Source organism: Protobothrops mucrosquamatus, unplaced genomic scaffold (assembly GCF_001527695.2).
Source record: "Protobothrops mucrosquamatus isolate PMUCROS unplaced genomic scaffold, P.Mucros_1.0 scaffold233, whole genome shotgun sequence".
In the NCBI taxonomy this organism is placed as follows: domain Eukaryota; kingdom Metazoa; phylum Chordata; class Lepidosauria; order Squamata; family Viperidae; genus Protobothrops; species Protobothrops mucrosquamatus.
The window spans coordinates 1,304,806-1,325,257 of record NW_015386584.1 but is presented as its reverse complement, the minus strand read 5'-3'; the positions used below and the strand labels follow the sequence as shown (position 1 = coordinate 1,325,257).

Here is a 20,452-nt window from a genome sequence, read left to right as displayed (position 1 = left end):
GAAAATATAATATTTTGGATGTGGCCTTGTTCATGTTTCTTAAACTTTACAACACTCCAGAACACCAAGCAACCCTTACATACTGGAATTAATGGTCTGCCAGTTTAAGTACTGGCCTAAAACACTGGAATGGTGTTCATCAATTCATGCCTTCCAGATGTGTTGATCTTCTCTTAATTCTTATAATCCCCAAGTATTTCCATATCCAATATATTGGAAAAGTATCAGTTGCTATGCTTGTAAAGTTATTTAACCTACCCTAATCTAAATTCCAACAGAAGGAAACATTTGTATATCAACAAAGATAGATATGTGTGACATCAGAAATTACAAGCAGGATTATACAGTGATGGTTGAGCATATGAATAAACATAATCAACAACACTTATGGTGACAGAATGAAGTTGCAGATAGTCTATGTCAGTGGTCCTCAACCTTTGTGGCTTGGCGACCGGGCAGGGGAAGAGGGCAACCAGGTCATTTGAACAGCAGGCCGGCACACACTTGTTGCCAAGTTGAGCTCTGTGCCATATGCACTCACGCTGGCCCGCTACTCCCGCTAGTTCAGATGTTCCCGCATGTATGCGGGAACTGCCGCTCAAGTATCATGGTTCTAAATCAGCTCGGAGGTTGGGGATCCATGTCTATGTGAAAAATATTGTCCTTATTTTATTATTTGGATCTTAATTTAATAGATGTCTTTGTTCTTAGCTGCTTTCCCTGGGTATACTGGAACTGCAAATATAGTCAGTGAAGGGCTCTTCTATGCTTTTAAATATAGAAAGCACTTCCTAATTATATAGTCCCATAAGTAGTCATAAGAAAAGAGCCATCCTTCTGTTCATTATTTAGTCCATTGCTCATGTACCTGTTTCCATGTTGAGAATATGTGACTTATGCAGTGACTACAATATTCTGTTGTTGTTCTGAGGAATGTGGATATATTACCCTCAATAAATTCCCACATTGACTTCTGAAACCCTGGGACTAATCTACAATTTGGCAGTAGTTTTCACTTCAGTACCAGAATAAGCCTTTGTCTTGACAGACATTATACATGTCACTCTTTGCATATGTATCAATCTGTTCATATAAAACTGTGTAATATATCAGACCTGTAGGAAGCCCTGCCTGAAATGAATGGACTTGTATGATTACATTTCTGATTTATTTATACTTAAATAATTTTGCAATGTATTTATAATTAAAGTTCAACTTCAATAATACTGCAGTCTCAGTATCCTAGAAACCAATTTATGTGGGTTCTTTGGAGAAAATATGCAAAGGAATATGGGTTTGTATATAGGGCTTTAAATAAGATTTTAAAAACACACAAAGTCCACTTCATTTTTAAAATTTCCTTTTTCTCCCTTTTTTTTTTCAGGTGGCTGTTCATTTGATGAACCGTTTACATCATGTGGATATAGTCAGTCTGATAAAGATGATTTTAATTGGGATCAAGTGAACACATTCACAAAGCCCACAACAGATCCATGGATGCCCACAGGTAGTTTTTATTGTAAATAATATTTTTAATCTGTCTTTATCATATTTTATATAGGAATATCATAAATACATTTTCTTCCTTTAGTTATATTGTTGTTTAGGAATACTAAAAATCTGGAATATCTGTATATCTGGAATTTAAAATGTATCCAAATGAGAAACTGTTTGCTTTCTTCCATTAGCATTATAGTTAATTGTTTATGTAATCTCATCCAGGTTACAGGTCTTCTAGATGTAATGTCATATCAAAATAATATTGTACTCTACAGAAATAAGTATAATCAGAAACCACCAAGACCAGTAAAAAAAAAAATCCTACTTTATATGGTGTTGTAATTTGAAAATAAAGCACTCTACTTCTTATAGATATTTATAGATTAATTAAAAGTTCAGAACTTATTCTGCTAGACAATATCTACAATTCTGTGGGAATATTTGTGAATATTCACAATTTAGTATAACCACTTGTGACATAAATCTTAGTGGTTCTGGAAGAGACCAGAAGTCACCATGATATTTGAATTTTGCATTACACTATCTCAACACAGAAACTTGATAGCTTCAAAAATCTACTTCACCCCAATTATGTATAAGAGCATCATTGCCATAAATGGATTCTGATAATTACCTCAAAAAGATAATTTATGCCTTCCTCCAGAAGTAAAAGTGGATTTTATCTGTATAAAGTGTCAGTTTGTGGAAATTCTGAAACCAAAAATTTTGTTGTGGTTGTTGTTGTGGTTGTTTGTCTGGATTTCCTATTCTGTTCAGCATTTGCTGGTGAATTGGAAGCTAGAGTATCATGGATATCCCTCATTTGTCAAGATGAAGACACCCTCAGTAGTGTGGATACCACTTCAGGAAGGGAAGGCATTTTACAACTTCACCAAAGTTGAGAATAAAGCAGCTGTCAACACATCACTGTCAGAAGCAAACTAGCACAACCCAGGCTTTTCCCTAGATCCTGACAACTAACTCTAGCCTCCGAAGAAGTTTCTACAAAGACCCTCCATAGATGAAGTGTGTTTTCTGATCTATGTAGAGGTGATCCATTACCAGTGATGGATCAGAAGAAAATGAAAGAAAGATAGCTCCCTCCTGAGAAGCACAGACAAGCTCCCACTTGTCATCCCTATCTGATTTTGGAGATCTATTTTATCTGTGAGGTTCTTAACTATAACCTTGGTCTTTTCTCTATTTATTTTCAGTCCCGCTATTTCTCCAAATTCTTCTATCTTTTTCAGTAATTTAGGGCTTGTCTCCAAATATGAATACCAAATCATCTGCAAATGCTTGTAGTTTGTATTGTTCATCTTTTATGTCCATTCCCTTAATTTCTGGGTTTTGTCTAATATTTCTATTCAATACTTTCAAAATTAATATAAATAGTAATGGAGATAATGGACACCCTTGTCTTGTACCCTTTTTTATATTAACATTCTCTCTGAAGTCTCCATTTACAATTACTTTAGCTGTTTGTCTAAGATATAATGTTTTGATTATATTTATAAACCTTTCTCCAAAGTCCATATAATGTAATCATTGTCTCATAAATTGCCAATTAAAATTATCGAAAGCTTTCTGTGCATCTAGGAAAATTAGTGCCATTTTTCCCCTGGATGCATTTCATAATATTCCAATGTATCCAAAATAATTCTTAAGTTATTTTTTATTTGTCTTCAGCCACATCTCATTTTGGCATGTACACTGTGCCCCAAGTTCTCAAATCCAAGATATAATAAAAAGATTGAAGACTGGCTGATTAAGACTTTTTCTCCTTCTCCATATAAGCACCAATGATACTACAAGCCATGGTCTCCAAGTGATTTCAGGGCTTTAAGGAGGAGGGTCCTGAGATGATTTTTTAGTAATGCTTCCAATAGAAGGCTAAAGTCCTTCAAGAGAAATAAATTTTAAAACAAGTTGCTGGTTGCAACATTGGTACAAGGGATAGAGATTTGGATTTTTGAACAGTGATTCAAGCTTGAGGGAGGGGATGCTGTTTGAAAACATGGAAGTCATTTCACTAAGGGGAGAAAATACATTTCTGGATGATGACTAATCAACCTGCTCAGGAAGTATTACACTAGAATACAAGAAAGGGAGTTGGTGAGTAACAAATTGGCAAGTAATAGCCTATGTCACTTTGCGCCAGTCACATCCTCAACCTTGGGAAGAAGATGGTTGCTAGGAGTCAACACTGGCTCCAATGCAGACCTCCTATGAGTACAATGATAAGCTGATGTCCTGCTGGCTAGTTGTGAGGAAAATTGTGGCTGGATGGCAAAATCTCTCTGGAAGAAGGAGAGATTGTGGAGATTAACTACATGACTCTGGACAGTTTCTCCTTGTGCATAGATCATGTTGACTCCTCACAACTAATTTCTTCCCAAGGCTAAGGTGTTGAATTCAGTAATGAACATGTTTTGAAGCAAAAATCATGTCCCGGTACTCATCTTTCTCCCAGTACTTGACGCACAAGGTGAACTTGCTGGCATCAGCTGTCTTGTTACTTGCTACTCCTTCTGACTGAAATAAAGGGTCACATGGTAAATCATATGGTTTGTTCAGTACTCATCATTTCCTCCCGGAATGAAATAGCGACAACTAACAAGGTACTATTGTACTTGATGTAAGATGGGTATGGCAGTAGAGTAGATTTTGTGGGAGGTCCTCTTCTAGAGGTGTTCAAGAAGACTAGACATCTAACTAGACATCTAGCTTAGTTTTCCTGCAATTTTCAGAGAATTCATCTCAATTATTTTATCTTTATATGTATAATTTTATGACTAATTTTGATTATAATAGTGACATTTATTACAAATTAAACTTAAAGAAAAATAGAAAGTAAAAGACAAAAGGAAAAATAAAGAGAAAGGTAAGAGTATAATAAAGAAAAAATATAAATAAGTGACTTTGAATCTTAATCACATGTATAAACAAATTTAGTAATTTTTCATCCTCTAATTTTTTCTCTTTATCCCACATCCCATCTCTTACTTATTAAACATTATCCTTTCAGTCCTGGTATCAGGAGAAATTCCATAAAGGGTACAGCCTGAAAAAACAATTTACTTTGTTTTACTTTGATAAATAAACTAACTTTATGTCCCTTTCTTTTACCTCAAACAATCTTAATCCTTAATGCATTGAAATATTATAGAATTTGATTTTTCTTTCTTTCTTCTTCGTCCTATTGCAGAAAGTTCTTCAAAGCTTTTAACTAGACTTTTTTGTAAATTCAATAGAAAAAAATTATCCAGGTCATTCTTCTGGTTTGTCCTTTGTATTTTCCTTTTAGATTTTAAAACTTCAGCCAGTTTCAATTATTACAATTATTTTCTTGCCCTGTCCATTGTAAATCTAATTTCAATACCATCTTTATCTTGTCAAATAAAATTTGTTCTATATCTGACATTTCTTCAATAACACGTGTTGGGCATAGTTTAGCCATAGTCGGGAAGCATCATTACTGGCATTGTGGATATTATGGCTTCTGTTTTCTGATTTCATTCTTCAAAAATCTCCTTCAGTATTTTTATTGTCATAATAGTTTACATCATTTTACATTTGTGTGTGTATTCATCTATACACAAACTGATCTACATACCCTGAATGTTATTGCAGATTGGAACTCAGTAGTAATAAACAGAATATTTTAGCATTATATTTAGGTCTATTTCTACTTTTAGCACTACCCAACTGCTTTCTATAAATATATTAACTGAACTCAGTAGTTCCTTTTTTTTAAAAAAAAAGCAAAATGAAAAGAATTTGTAATGACATTCCAATTTTATACAATGCGATATGCCTTAGTGAGTGAATTAATGACTATTTATGTTTCACATTCAATTAGGCATATTGCAGAAGTGAAAAAATAACTTTATTCCCACTTCTAAATGTTGTAGTAATCAGACCTTTTATTCATTTAATTTAGTTTAATTTTGGTAGAATATTTTACTATACATTGTGATTGTCAGGTGCAAGAAACCAGGAACCAAGATTGTTCAAATGAGTACAAGTTTATTCCATGCTAGCTCTCTACAGGAATCTGAACTAATACAATGGTAAGGCAAACGGGCAATAGATAAGAATCAACGGAATTCAAGGAGGGCTGAATCTCTTGTGGGTGCAAAGGGACTCCAAATTGATGACCCACCTTTCTATAACCCGCACCCCTAGAATGCTTCTGATATATTCTCGCAATCCTTACAAAAGTTCAAAATAATGGCAATGAATTATATATATACACTATAATTTAGAAATTACTAAACCCAAGTTTTCGCACACCCTGGAATATCGTCTCGCACCCCCGGCTGGGAACCCCTGTCTTACACAATTTTTCTCATTAGGCATTATGACATACAGTGATATTTAGAGCTAACTGATACCCTTTATCACCGTGTTGTTCTATGGCTCTGAGAACCAATAGTTAAATTTTCTGGAATGTTGTGAACCAGGTGAGATCAATGCTGAGCCATTATACCTGGCTCATCAGTCATCTGTTTGCAGCTACTGATGCATGGGCAGCAGGCTGGCAGAGCTAGTTTCTAAGCATTTGTGACCCACTGTACATCATAAGATAATAATTCTTACTCCTATCATATATCCTTTTCCCCCCCTAGGTTTTCCATCTACTTTCCATTTTAGGCTTTGTTGCTTATGTCAGTGGTAGTTGCATTCTGGCCAGAGGCAAATTTCATTGAGCAATGTCTTTCTTGGATGTCTTAGATACTGCATTGGCTCCATTTTTGACTTGGCTGCCACTTGTTCTTTTTTTTTTATCTTTTGGGCAGTCCCTTGCAACAGGCAATTATTTTGGTTGCAACCTGTTACCATATCCCAGTGAAGCTTCTCCTATCTACCCTGCTATCCCCAGCTCCTCTAAAAAAATGTTAGAGGAACATCTCTCAATGGCAGCATAGATTTTACTTAGTACATTTTACAGTGTCAAATAAGGATGGCAATATCGCATCTATCCCTTATTTCTGGGATTTCTGGCATTTTCTTTTAGTTTTGAAATTTCGTGGATTGTCTTTTGCATTCTCTTTTCTATGAAAGAAATAATGGTTTGCATTACAAGTCTTATATCATCTTCCACATTTGCTACTCATTGTCACTATCAATTGTTTGTTTGTACTAGGGCACAAGCTTACCATTTTCAAATACTTTCAGCCGGTGGTGGGATTCAAATATGTGAACATCCGGTTCTCTGTGTGTATGCCGCTTCCGGAAGTCCATTCTGGACCTGGGCAACAAAAAATTAGCTACCGGTTCTACCGAAGTGGTGCGAACCGGCTGAATCCCACCACTGCTTTCAGTAAGATTAGCTACATACATACAGACACATTTATTTATTTGTCTAACTATTTATAGAGCCACCCATCTCATGAGAAAATGACTCTGGATGGTGTATAACAAAATATATTTATTTATTAAATGTATAATAATTATAACAAGTACATTTGAGACTCTTATTTAGATGATTGTATTTGTACAATTTTATGGTGCCATCTATTGTGCAGTTTGGATTATAAACCTGAATAAGAGAATAATCTTAGAGTAATCAGCAATTTGATGTCCACTGATTATAAATCTCCATCATTGCTTGTCTCATACTGTAGTTGCTTAGGCATATGACATTTTGAGCAGAATAGTATTGGCCTTTATGAAGTTGTAGAAGTGGGCAGTTGTGGTTGTACTTTCACTCCTTACTAAATCTGTGGGGTATTCAACAGATAACACTTTTCATATTAAAGCATTCATGGTTTGCTCCTTTAGAAATCAGTTCAGAGAATCCATTAGCAGTCATCTCCTTGTTCTTTTTGATAGTAGTATTACTTGTTTAAGTCTTACTAATGTGCCAAGTATGAGTTGACATAATCATTGTTACATGCTGCAAATGTGGGTAATCAGGTAATAGAAAATTAAACCAATAAACCAGGATTAAAATTTGATTAAGGTAAAAATATTAAATAATGAGATGAACATAAATAGACTTGTTTGTGATCTTGAAGATAAACATATTGGCAGTTGGCTTCCTTCATAATTAGTGAAATTGCAGTGACTGGTTGCAGCACTGGATATACAGTGTTCTTCTAAACTATGCCCAAGTTTTCATATTATTTTTCTATGTGTTTTAACTTTTTCTATTTCTATTGTAATTATTTATTCATAGTTGTTATGTTATCAACTGTGACTTTATAAAGCATTGAAACCATATTTTTCCTTCCTAGAGTGGGAGGTGCAAGTTACAGGAAAACATAGTCATTTTATAAAAATAATGAGGATGTAAAAATAATAGGAGCAATTACTTATTCTCCGAAGAAGATGTGCTCTGTTCCTAATTTGACTGCAGTTATTAATGATCAGAATGTGGGCTGAGATATCAGCATTATTCAAATGTCATTAAAAGTAAAAAAAAAAGACTGATCAGTAGCTTTCTTTTTTTTAGCTTCTTATTCCTCAAACTTACTCATTTTAAAATATAGATTCTATTGGTGGTGGTGGTATTTTGAAAGCTTCTTGGACTTTTCAATTCATTTACTCTCAATGGACTGTTCAATTTATTTACTCTCAATATTGTATTTTTTAATACAACTTGAATCAAAAGTCTTAGATGTAAAATATAGAAACTTCTATTTCAGAATGTAGCTGTGTTTTCTGATTATAATTTACAATATTTTGATTATATTCTCTTTTATGAAGATATAATAAATTAGAAATTTCTGTTACCGGAAGATCAAATAATGCATTTTCTCTGAGTACCAAATATCATGTCAACGCTGCTAATATTGAATATTCTTGCTTTGACAAAATATGCAGAACTGTCTGGTACTTTTAGGATTAATTCAGATGAGAATGAGAGAGGAGAGAAAAGCGCGGAAGGGACCGGAAGTGAATCTTTGCCCTCCAGGCTAATTGGAAGATGTGAATCGTGACCCCAAAATAGGGGAGGGGAAATGCCTGGAATGTTATGTGCGAAGGAAGGGAAATTCAGATCTTGGCATTCTCCATGCCGTGCTGACACTCCTTTACACTAATAAAGGCTTTTTATTTTTAGGTTAAACAATGCCTGAAAGTTCTTTGAAGTGTTTCATTAGTCAGACACATGACATATCACACTATTGTCAAAGAAGGTAGATAATGCTCCAATCCATTAAGAAAGGTCATGACTGGTCATAATATCATTATTCTAATGGCCCTTAAGGTCTTGTTTTCTTCAACACTATGCCTGAAAATTAAGAAGGCAGGATGCTTCTGTATGTAGGTAAAGCAAACCAAAAGTTAATTAAATATCCCTGGAGATCAGAATATATTGTTAAGTTGCCTTTTGCTTCTGAAAGACATTTAATAATATTGTAGAAAATAGAAGCTTAAAGGTGTTTTAGATACTGCAATGGATTCTAATATGGTCTACTGCAATTTTTCAATGAGTTTCTAACTTTGATAACCTACAAACGTCTGACAGTTCACATGGACAAAAGTAATTCATTCCACATAATTTGCATAAAAATATTAAGAATATGCTTCATGTAGGACCAACTTTATATAGTGAAGCATTCAGAAGGAAAGAGTCTAATTGTATTTACTCCCATAGGAAATATATGATGATATTTATGATGATCAGTTTGTGAAAAAAATATAATTTTCATGAAAGTGAGTGATTCTAATAAATTTATGAAGAAGAACTTGTCCACTTATCAGACCAAATTTATAGTATTTCACTTTTAATAGTTTATTTAAACGTTGAACAATAAACAGGTTTTGCTGGATTATGGTTGGACTGAGTTGTGCACTTGGGGAAAACCAATATTATATAGAAATTATGATAAAAGCCAAGCAGAAGTCTTAAACCAATTAAATAATTCACTCTCAGAAACTTGGTTGGTAATTGATTAGTTAGGATAAAACAGACTTAAGTGCAGACACAACCTTGAATCCACAGGGGGCAAAATGATTAAAAAGAATTTTGCTAGAGAAAGTGGGAAGAATAGATTAGGGAGGTTCAGAGAAGAGCGATACCAGGAGAAATGTCAGATAGAACAAAATTTTGTTCATTCTTCTTTGGAAAAAAAATAAGAGGAGATGAATAAATGTTTCATTTACTTCTAAACTGTATATGGTATTTTTCTCTTGTTTAAAAAGGTTAGTTAATTTACAGCAGAACAGGGCCCTTTGTAAAGAAGGGACTCCTTTGTTGTGTTTTCAAGATCGTCCATGTGGCCAGATCAAATTACTAAATAGTAATAAGTAGAGTAATAAAAATGTGTATTGTATAGATTCTAATGCAGATCTACACAAAATGTCCTTTTGAATCTCATATTCAAACCAGTCATGTTCACCCAAAGATGTTTGAAATTTGTAAAACTACGTTTAATAAAATTTCATAATAGTTCAGGAAATATTGAAGAAAATGTTGAAGAAAAACATTTTGCCATAGTGCAATTTTATGTAAAACAATACAGATTAGGAAGAATGTTGATGAAATACATCTGAATTTTGTGCAGACACTTTAAAAGTCCCAAAGTAATGAAGAAGCAAGATAAAATTGATTTAAATCAACAAATTTCACTGTCCCTATTATCTAGTGACCTATTTTACAAACAGAAATAGGAGAATTTTAAAATGTTGGCTAGTCAGAGAGGACTTATAGCTCCCTATAACTGTGAGCTATTCTGTGTAGGTGCTTTTTTAGTGCTATAAGCCATACTTATATCAATCAGGAAAAAAAATCTTAATGCTTAAATTTGTTACCAGATTTTAATTCTTGGATTCTACACCTATGCAACAACTGTTTCCTTTTTAAGTGCTTCTGAATGTGAAACTGGGAAATCATAACATTGGAAAAGCACTACAGTCTCACAGTGCCAATGAAGGAGAATATTTGTGGCTTAGGGTTGAAATGAGGGGTCCTTGGTGCTCTCTGAGCTTGCTTGTTTTCTTGCAAACGTTTCATTACCCTAACTAGGTAACATAATCAGTGCTAATAAGTAGTGCTGTCAGTTTATATTTGATGTCTGTCAGGGGGGGAGGGGTATTAGGGATTCTTTGGTTGGGCTGTTTACTAATGGCTCTTTGGCAGTTTCTTGATTGGGGTATTGTTTACTTGATTGTTGGTCTGAAGTTGACCTTGCAGTTAATCTGTGCTGATCTGAGTACTGATTACTGATGGAGAGGTGCTGGAGTCTTTCTCTTTGGGGCTTCTCGATTGGCTCTTTTGCATAGTCTATAGATGTTGTTAATGTCTATGTATCTATTGATGGCTGATTTGTCAAGAGTGACAGACTTCTAGAAATTGCTCTGCATTTTTGGATTTGGCCTGGTCTAGGATTGTCACATTTTCCCAATGAAAACTATGATTAAATCTGTCTATATGTTGTGAAATTAAAGAATTTTTGGACTTCCTGTTTGACGTCACAGCATGACGGGTGCAGGAAGATGGGGCTCTGTCTTCTGCATTCAGTTTTGCCCCACTGGGGACCCTAAAAAGGATTAAAAGTCACCCTGAAGAAGCGATGGAGAAGGAGGGGACCCTCGTTAATCGTGGGAGGGCAGTGGACCTTCCGTTTGATCTGAGGAAGCCCTCCAAACCGGTGGGGGAAAGACTGGCTACATTCATGTGGCCAGTCAGAAGCTGCTGACAACCGAAGAAAATAAGCATTAACCAGCAACTTTCAAGCAACCAGCAATGTTCAGAGAACTGGGTGAGACCCTATCTTCTCTTTATGACTTTAAGATTTTTTCCTGGGAAAAAAACGCCCAAAGCAAAGAACCCTCCCCGATGAGAGAGGGAAGGGGAATTTCCACTCCATTTCCTCAGGAGCAGAAAAGTGGCAAATTAATTGCTTGGGGGAAAATAGAGAAAATTACAAGATTAATTTGGAAGCAATACACATATATAATTTTGAAATTTGGGAACTAAAAGTGCTTTTAATTTTTTTTAAAGATACTTAAAAAGCTTGTAATATAAGTTTGGATGTGAAAAGCTGGAAGATGGTGTCAATGACATCTAGTGGTGAACTACAGCACTACAATTTATTATGCCTAAAGGAAACTTGGCTGGAAGCCAAGACTTAGATAAGACTCTTGTTGTTTTCAGAAACTTTCACTTTTGAAGACTGCAGCTGGGAAAAGGGGAAAAAAAACACCCCTCTTTGGCTGCTTATCTGTATGGTAGAGACAATAAACTATTTTGAAACTGGTCTGCCTGGACTATGAATATAAATACTAACTGACTTTTAGAGTTGTGTCATGGAGCTATTTCCCTATAGAAGAAACATACATTATTGATTGAGATGATGGAATACTTTGGACTATAAACAGTGGTAGTATTCAAATATGTGAACAACCGGTTCTCTGTGTGGATGCCGCTTCTGGAAGTCCAATCTGGGCCTGGGCAACAAAAAATTAGCTACCACTTCTGCCGAAGTAGTGTGAACTGGCTGAATCCCACCACTGACTATAAACTTTTGATTGATGAACAATTTTTAATTGCTCTTCTCTCTCTGGACAGAAAGGATGTGTTTTTCATTGGACAGAAAAATTTGAAAAATTCAAACTTTACTTATATTTGCCGAGGGGAGACTTAAGGAGGGACTGATAGGCCGGCAGGATAATTAGGAGTTCAAATGGCAATTGACTGAAACTTTTTAAATCCCTAAATAGATTGGACTATAAAGACTACATACAAAAACAAAATGCATGTTCCATACTTAGCTTCAAATGGCAAAAAAACTATCCCTAACATCTGTCCCCAAAGCCCCCAGCTTGACATACCAACAAGAAAATGTTAATGAATTTCAGAAAGAAATTATTTCTATATTAAAATCAATATAAGCAACAATTGCCTTAGCTCATGATGAGACTAAAAATAACACAAAGGAGATAAAAGAACAATTTTCTAATCTAAATTTACAAACTCAGAAAATGACTACAAAGAAGGAACTAGCAACCCAGAAAATAGAATGAAAATCAGAGGAAGCAGATCCAAAAATGGAGGACCTAAAGAAAGGAACTAACAGACAGACTCAGACAAACAAAGAATTAGAAGATGTAGCGATAATATCGGAAATGGAAAGGATATCTTACCTGTCAAGATCTCAACACACTAGAGAAGAGCTGATTGAATGGAAGATAGAGCTGTTAGGAGAATTGTGGGAAATTAGAGAAGGAGGGAGGCTGTTTAATGAATATCAATGGGCTGAGCGTCCTTCCAAAAATACTTTAATCAACTTGTCTTTCTTATTCCAAACAATATACACAAAAATAGAGGAAGAATTACTTGATGATTCAAATGCATTGACTTGGAAAGTTAGTTGGCAAAGCAAGAAAGCTAGAGTAAGACTGAAGAAAATAGAGGTTTTGACCCATTAGATGGGATATTATACTGTTAATCAGATGTTTGAACATGGCTGAGAATAGATAATTGTTAGAAATAGAAGTATTATTATAACTAGAAAGATAGGATTTATAATTAGAATATTATATTTTGGTATGAGAAAAGAAATATGAAAATGCTAAGAGTGAAATAAAGGAAGCTTTTGGTTATCGAAATATAACTTATGAGAAATTATAAGCACTAGAGACATTTTGAACACTGATGGGAAATTAAATTTTTTTTAAAAAAGATGGAAAAACAGGATATTAATTGATCGAATGGATATTAAGTGCAAATGCAATTAAGATATATTTTGGTTAGAAAAGATATTTTAAACTGACATTATTGATATTATTAGGAAAATGTAACAAAGATGTTGATATTCAAGTGTGTATGTATTAACAACAATAAGAATTCGATTTGCCTAATGTGGGAAAATGTGTAGTACTGGAAGAAGAGAGGAAGCATTGGATGGTGTAATATTGGGCCTAGATTGAAGAAGTTAATATGTACTACTGAATTACTAATAGACCCAGGACAACATATTGTTTATTAAGTACTTATGATTGTAAAACTAGAGAAATTAATAAAACATTTATTTAAAATAAAAGAATTTTTGTCATGCCTTTTGACTGCTGGTTGGTGTTCATGGATGTGTTCTGCCAGTCTTCTGCCTGTTTGACCTACATAGTGGTTGTTGCAGTTCTTACATTGTATGTTGTAGATGACTCCTGATTTTTCTTCTGGGGTCACTGGTCTTTTGGTTTGCTTAGGATGTTCTGAAGGGCTTTTGTTGGCTTGTGTGCTATGCTGATTCCATGTGGTTGTAGCAGTCTATTTACGGTTTCTGAGATGGATGGCAGTGTAATTATTTTTACGGTTTGTGCTGTATTGGGTTGAGTGGTCAAGGACTTTTAGATGAAGTTGCGTGGGCATCCTATGTTGTTGGAATGTGTTGTATAAATGCTCCATTTCCTTTTTCTGCTGTTCTGGGTTGCTGTAGTGTGTTTGGGCTCATTTAAATAAAGTCCTTACACAGCTTCTCTTGTGGGAGGTTGGGTTGTTGTTTTGGTAGTGGAGCACCTGGTTGATATGGTGGTTTTTCTCACAATGCTTCTAACAAACTCAGAATATTTTTGTACTTTTCTTTCTTACTTCTATACACACACACACACACATACACACAAACACACACACGCACCACCCTTTCTTTATTATTGCTGTGAATGCTGTTGTGTAATCATGATAGGCTTATTATTTACACCTCAAGGTCAAATATTAGGAATTGTTTTTGAGAGAGGTAGCTTATCTTGTAGCTATATAGAAAATTTTAGAATAATAAAGTCATTGCTGATTTTATTGTCCAAGCAGAAATATGAAAAGCACAATCATAGAAGGAAAAGCTGATATGCCAATGACTAGCTGATATGTGACTAGTCCTGAACAAAATGTTGCTACCAACTATTACTTTCTAACAATTACCCTGCCGCTCTCAGTAATGCTGCACATTAACCATGCATAGAAGACATTAATCACTGTATAATGGTATCAATGCCGTGATGATATATTCAGTTCATTCCATGCTATCTCACATACAATCGGGGCTACTAGCTTAGAGTCCTCATTTACAGTATTGTTAATGTTGTGCTATAGCTCAATGCTGCAAAGAATGTCAGTAGAGTGCTGTATTCATAGGCATTGTAAAGTCCAATAGGTGAAAGCTGAATTCTTTAAAAAATAGTTCTGAGTACTTTATTAATTTATTCAACACAATTAAGATTTAATATAAATTGTGATAAAATCATGTTGTTGATTTAATGGACTATTATAGATATTAGAAGCTTATGATTGCTGAGTACTGTATGGAAGCTATCAACACAGTAAAGTTGGCATAAAGAGTTTTTCTATAGTTGTGAATGTAATAACACATTCATGTGCTTCCATTAAAATGTTCTGAAACATTAAAACTGCTATAAGAAACAGTAGTATTGTAAGTTACTTGGGACGACTTCAGTATAGAGCTTTGGACTGATCTGGTGTAAGCAATTATTTATAAATAATGGAAAAATCACTATTGCAATTCAGCTTTATTATTTCTGTCTCCTGGTAGACCCAGGAAACTTTTAGTTATATTTTGTATTTATCACTAAATAGGTAGTATGTTTATCTTTCTTGTATCTTTGTAGATATTGATGCTTTGACTAATACCATCATGATACTGAATGATACTGTCAAGTACTGAACCAGAGCAGGTATTCATATAACAAAGCAGACAAAATGGCATTCACACAAAAAATTACTCTTGAGGCTTATAAGCAAAATAATAATTAAAGCCATATCACATTATTAAAAATATTAAAAAACAAAATAAATAACAACAAAAGTAAAAACATAAAAGAATAAAATGTAAAGGAACAAGATACCATCATTTAGTCTCATTCAACCAACATTTAGTTTCATTCAACCACTTTGTAGGCTTGCCATGGGACCCCCAGGGTTGATGGAAGAATCATGCTTTTAAGGCTTTTCAAAGGAATGATGTTCCAGAGGATGGGCTACAGCAGAAAAGGTGCTGTTCCTGGGTACTGCTAAATCGAACTTCATAGAAAGGACCCAAAGCATACCTCTTCTGCTGGACCTGATGGGATGGATAGATATAACTAGGAAAGAGACATTTCCTCAAATAACCTGGCCCCATGCCATGTAGAGCTTTAAAGGTCAAAACCTGCATCTTGAATTGCAACTGGAAGCAAACTGGCAACCAACGTAGCTCACAGAACAGAGGTGTAACATGTACCATCTTAGAAGCACATATAACTGTCCACAGTTATATTCTGCACCAGATGAAACTTTCAGATGTTCTTCAAGGCAGGCCTTTACAGTAATCCATTCTGGAGATGACCAGGGCATGAGAGACAGTGATTTTTTTTTACTAGTCTAAGGATACCATATTTACTGAATAGGAAGAAGGTTGCACCCCCCTCATCCTACTTGTGAACTAATTGGAATTTTCATTAACAAGCACAAATTCCATGTGTATGGGTAGAGCTTGGGTCCTTCTTTCCCTTCTTCTGTCATCTCAGAGAGAAGTACCTGGCCAATATATAAGCTCAGCTTTCTATAGAGGCTGCTCATGCTATTCTGCAAGCAGGAGACATTATTGGGATCCTTTGGAAGCCTCTTTAAAAATCCCAAAGGTGCTTTTTTCAGGAGGCAACTGTACTTTGTTGTGTTTCTTTTGAAGAAATTTCGCTTCACATCCAAGAAGCTTCTTCAGCTCTGACTATATGGTGGGGAGTGGAAAGATTTGTATTGCTTGCAGACAGCAAATAAACATCTGTCTGCAAGCAATATAAATTCTTCCACTGCCCACCATCTAGTCAGAGCTGAAAAAGCTTCTTGGATGAGAAGTGAAACGCCTTCAAAAGAAACACAAGAAAGTCCAGTTGCCTCCTGAAAAACAGCACCTTTGGCACAACCATACCTGGATGACTGAGAACCTTTATAGACACCTCCTTAAAAATGGAACATCCTTAAAAATATAGCTCCCTATAGGATCATGAAATGGGAAAACTGAGCCTCCTATTGGCTGGGCATTTCTCTTAGAAGCTGCAAAAAAACCCCAGAAAGGGTAAGTTGGATACTGCTGAGTCCTGGAGTTGGCTGAGGAACAAACTGAGTCCTGCAAGTCCCTGAGTGGCTGAGTGGTTGTGGAGGACACTGCATGACTATAACATTGAAATCAGGTCATATGAAACATTTGCGGGGTCTGATATAACTTTGAATGGTTACTAAGTGACCAATCATAATTTGAAGACTACCAATAATATACATTGTGATTGAAACATGAGATATAGATTCATTCATTTTGTCCCTACTGAGTAGCTTGGAGCAAAAGAGTAAAGAGAATTGAGATTGATGAACAAATGCTTTACTGAAGACCATAATGGTTCAATTTCTGCCCACACCCCCTACAAATTTTGAAATGGACCCAGACCTCTGTGAGATTGACATCCAACTGGAAATAAATCAATTTTATCCTTCTCTAGGAGTACTCCATACAGTATAAAATCATTTAGTCCTCTTGATGTATTTTAGGATATTTTTGTTTGTTTGCTTATTGGTTTATTTATTGAAATGAAATAAACCAACAAGCAAACAAACAAACAAATATTCAATGAAAATTGTGGGAACTGATTGATTGTGATCTGTCACTTTAGTTTAACTTGGAATTTGTACGTGAGCATTTCATGATCTGTGCCACAGTCAGTTCCTGGCCATGTCCTCACTAAACTCCAAAACTTTAGCCAATAGTATAATCAATTTTATTTCCATGCAATGTATCTGGTGATATTTAAATATACTGAACTCATTTTGGGTGTTCGAAGACTGTTTTAAAAATGAAGGAACTGTTGGATTGTCAGTAATTGATAAGTTGGTTTTCTCTTTATCCAAACTTGGATAATTGCAATTAAAAGGTTTTCCACAAAGTCTAATCGATATTTGGTCATTGATTGCATAGTAGCCCACTTCTGTTCTTACTATACATTTTCTAACTATGAAAGTATCATTATTCCTTCTTTGTTTTTTATGTCTTATGTAATTAACAATGTGATCTTCTGACTAAATTCCATCTCAGTTTGCTGATGCCTAGGACATAAATGTTTAGTTGATTCATTTCTTTTTTCACTATGTTGAACTTTCCCATGTTCATTATTCTTATGTTCCATGTTCAGAGTATAATTCTATCTTTGCAGCTTCAGATTTTCTTTTCCTGAATGACAATGTGAGCAACTAAATGTCCCAAGGGCTTTAATCTAACCACATCATAAACACTATTAGTATTCTGAAATATGCTCAGCTCTTCCTCAGTAGCATGTGGAGCACCATCTAACCCGAGGGGTCCATTATCTGTCGCTATATTGTCAATCATTTTGTATTTTCTATGCATGTGATTTTCTTGACAAAATACAAGAATGGTTTGCTGTTGCCTTCTCTTGCACAGTATGAAGATCCCTTTGCCATTGTAACTACTTCCACCTCCAGCATCTTCCTATATTGCTGCTGCCATGTGCTAGCTGCTTTAGCTGGGCAGCTTGGATAACCTTCAACCCTTTATTGAACCTTTTGGGATTGTACACTCTTTGCATACACATCCTTTTTTTTTTTTGTTCATCCCTTCCAGAAATGCCCCACCCTCTCAGGCCACCACCAGCACGATTTGAAGGATATATGGAGTGTAGCAGTATAGAAAGTAAATAAATAACAGAACAACCATGTGTTTTGACAATCTGCCTAAGAAGCTTGCAAGTAACTGCTCAGTAACTAACAATATTAATATCAAGATTATGTTTTTAGGAATGGATATACATCATTTCCCACAGAAATATTTATCACTTCTATATAGTCTCCCTTGTGAGATCTAGTAAATCATGAAGGCACAGTTGAATAAGCATGCAGTGGGTTATATTTCATAGATCTTATCAATATCCTGTATCTTCAATGTTGAAATTTTTCTACCAACTTCATGTTGTTTAATAGGCTTATCTGTATGTTTTATTGCAGAAACAGTTGAATCAAAGTTGTTGCGGATGGAAACAATTTTATCTTCATAGAAACTTGCTGTTATATTAGTGTGTGTGTGTGTCTTTGTGTGTGTGTACTCTTCATAAACAAAAAGATCTGAAAGAAGGATTTATTTATTTTTATTTATTATTAATTTATTTATTAATTTAATTTGTACCCCGCCCTTCTCCTCATGGGACTCAGGGACTCAGGATTAATCTGCACCCTTACCCCTAGAGGAAATAAAAATTGGAAGTGGGGTTGCATAGTCATTATTTCATTTTTTTTAATGTCTGGCTATGGTAAGGATCTAAATACAAGTAATCCTTGACTTACAACAGTTCATTTAGTGATCGTTCAAAGTTACAATGGTGCTGAAAAAAATGACTTAAGACCATTTCCCACACCTAAGACCATTGCAGCATCCTCATGGTCACGTGATCAAAATTCAGACACTTGGCAATTGACTCATATTTATGATAGTTGCAGCGTCCAGGGATCACATGATCACCATTTGCCACCTTCTGACAAGCAATGTCAATGGGGAAGTTAGATTCACTTAACAATGGTTTTACTAACTTAACATCTGCAGTGATTCATTTAACAACTGTGGCAAGAAAGGTCATAAAATAGGGCAAAAGGTACTTAACAACTGTTTAGCTTAGCAATAGAAATTTTGGGCTCAATTGTGGTTGTAAGTCGAAGACTTACAATTGAAAAGGGGCAACAATTAAAACTTAAAAATTCATTGGTTGAATCTCAGGATTGCTTATCTACAAAATTTATGAATACTTTAAAACAGCGGTTCTCAACCTGTGGGTCACGACCCTTTTGGGGGTCGCACGAGCCTTTCACAGGGGTCGCCTAAGACCATCGGAAAACACATATTTCCGATGGTCTTAGGCAGGGCTTGTCAACCGCCTTCTCTCCCCCCCGCGGCGGCGCCTCCCTCCCCCCCTCCACTTCACCTCACTTGTTTGTGGAAAATATGCTGCTTGGCGGCAGTCTGCACGAACTCTACCAAATGTGCCCTGCAGGGGGCGCATGAAGAGTGCAGGCGCAGAGCAAGGCCCTGCCCTCCCCAGGGAATCATTGTGCAGCAATGAGAAGATTGACTTCTTCTCGTGCACGCAGGTCAGTGAAGGGGAGGCCGTCGCAGCACCCAACTCCGGCGCCCGTCAGCTGGCGACCCCCGAACTTGTGCTTGTCAGCTGGGAGGTCTGGCGACGGCTGCCGGTCTGCTTTGCCACCCCGCCCATTCTCCCCCGCCCGTTCATGTCGAGCCCACCGGGGCTCGGCAGGGAAAGAGGGAGGGAAGGAGGAAGGGACTCCTCCTCCTCTCTTAAGCTTCAAAGCACAATCGGCTTCCCAAGGGCGCCACAATCCTCACAAAAGCGGGGGGAGAAGCAAAGGGGGCGAGAAAGCTCGCGGCGGGCTCGAAGGAGCACCTGTCAGCGTTGGTGACGAGAAATTCCCACAAACCCAGGGAAGGGGTGGAGAAAAGGAGCCCCCTTTGGGAGGAAACCGCCACCTTCTTCTCCAGCACTGAGATGGAGACTCCACCATTGGGTAGTAGACTGTATTCCTGCCCAATCAGATCAAGTCAGCCAAAGTTGCCACGCCCGTCCTGGACCGTGATCTCCAGTCTTTGACTTGATCTTGCCCAGGACAGACGTTGCAAGTTTGGCTCTAGGCAGGTACAGTCATTGGTGGGTCTCCATCCCATTTCCCAGTCAAAATTTACAGAATAAGGTAATTAATTACTAAATTTGGCTTCATCTCCCCTCTACGATCCCTGTAAGTTTTTTTCAAAGGGGCTAACGGCCGTTAGTCTAAGGCTCATTACTCGAATAGGATTGGGCCTTGCAGGGACTGCAACGGGGCTGCACTTTTTCCCCAACAGGAGGCCAACGGCTGTTGGACTCAAAATCACTCCAGCCTGACGGAGCTTGCGGCTGCGGCTCCGTAGGCTGTTTAAACGGGGAAAGACAGCCCTGGGAG

At 36.3% G+C, this 20,452-nt stretch overlaps 1 protein-coding gene across 1 annotated transcript in view; it reads left to right on the top strand.

The window, feature by feature from the left end:
* Positions 1 to 1,380: 1,380 nt before the first annotated feature.
* The window catches only part of PTPRM (protein tyrosine phosphatase receptor type M), a gene marked incomplete at its 5' end in the record, with an annotated part of 332,499 nt that continues 313,427 nt past the window's right edge, over positions 1,381 to 20,452 (top strand). Inside the window, one exon of the mRNA XM_015814271.1 lies at positions 1,381 to 1,507. Within this exon, the coding sequence (XP_015669757.1) occupies positions 1,381 to 1,507 (127 nt within the window). The remainder of the gene's footprint in view (positions 1,508 to 20,452) is intronic.